The sequence below is a fragment of the Bipolaris zeicola genome, assembly GCF_000523435.1.
Source record: "Bipolaris zeicola 26-R-13 unplaced genomic scaffold scaffold_801, whole genome shotgun sequence".
NCBI lineage: Eukaryota > Fungi > Ascomycota > Dothideomycetes > Pleosporales > Pleosporaceae > Bipolaris > Bipolaris zeicola.
The window spans coordinates 1-1,214 of NW_006912850.1; the positions used below are offsets into that span (position 1 = coordinate 1).

General features: G+C 30.0%; 1 protein-coding gene across 1 annotated transcript; it reads left to right on the forward strand.

Annotated features, from left to right (window-relative positions):
- Positions 1 to 78: 78 nt before the first annotated feature.
- COCCADRAFT_113896 (uncharacterized protein) lies at positions 79 to 771 on the forward strand (the record flags this gene model as incomplete). The annotated part of the gene is given in 3 exon segments (XM_007720902.1): positions 79 to 312; positions 345 to 348; positions 362 to 771. 3 exon segments carry the CDS (start codon positions 79 to 81, stop codon positions 769 to 771), a joined length of 648 nt encoding a protein of 215 aa, XP_007719092.1.
- Between the last annotated feature and the right edge of the window lie 443 nt (positions 772 to 1,214).

Consider the following 1,214-nt stretch of genomic DNA (forward strand, 5'->3'; position numbering starts at 1 on the left):
TTAAGGGGTAATTTTTACTATCTTTTATTCAATAAAAAAGATGTGTAAAAGGGGAGTTCGAATCTCTCTATTCTGATTATGCTATTCAACTCATTAATTTTATTACTTTTATCTAATGCAATTACATCAAGACGGGACAAATCTATACTTTATTCAAGAGCAACGATTACTATATTACTTATATCAGCTTTTATTGCTTATGATAATTTATATTTTTTATTCTTGGCAAAAGGTGTAGGTATATTCGGTGGATTATTCCATACGACAGCTACTACTAATTTTTTCCACCTTTTTATCTTTTTAATAACTAGCGTTATCTTATTATTAACTTCATTTTACCCTAGAAAGGTTTGATTAAAAGAATTTAGCAGCCCGGGTAGATTTTTATTTTCAAAACTAATCTATTACGGAACCTTACTTTTAAATAAAATGGGAGAGCAGTTTAAAATTATAGAATACTCATTAATTATCTTATTTATTGTTACAGGTAGTGTTTTCCTAATTTCTACTAGTGATTTAGTCTCCATATTTCTATCTATAGAATTACAAAGTTATGGACTGTATTTATTATCAACTATCTACAGAGATTCAGAACCCGCTACATCGGGTGGTCTTATGTATTTTTTACTAGGGGGACTATCATCATGTTTTATACTATTAGGAACAGCTTTACTTTATGCAAATTCTGGTACAACAAACTTAGACAGCTTGTATATAATAACTAGCATATCTGATGTAAGTAAAGAAAACATTACGGGATTACTTTATTGATATAAATCATATTATATACACATAAGTTTATTATTTATAGCTGTAGGATTTTTATTTAAAGTTTCCGCTGCACCATTCCACTTCTGAAGCCCTGACGGATGATACGGAAAATCATCACCAAAAATACTTACATCGTGTATTCGGGGCAAATTGCCAAATTCCGGGAAAGCCCTAGAACTTAAGATACCAAGCCATAATCGAAAGGTTATAGGCGGATGAGCTAATCCCTCATGTACGGTAACAAGTCTTAAGACATTTGAAAAAATAGGGGGTAATCGCGGATCTAAATTAGTAACTGGATTATCGTTATATTTTTTTATTTTATCACCCTAATTATTTATTTATCTGTGGTGCACTTTCATTTTTTACTTTACTTAAACTATAGTTTATTGACAATACTTTATCAAACTTTTATTTTTATCACCGGCTCCGCTTAAAAAAAA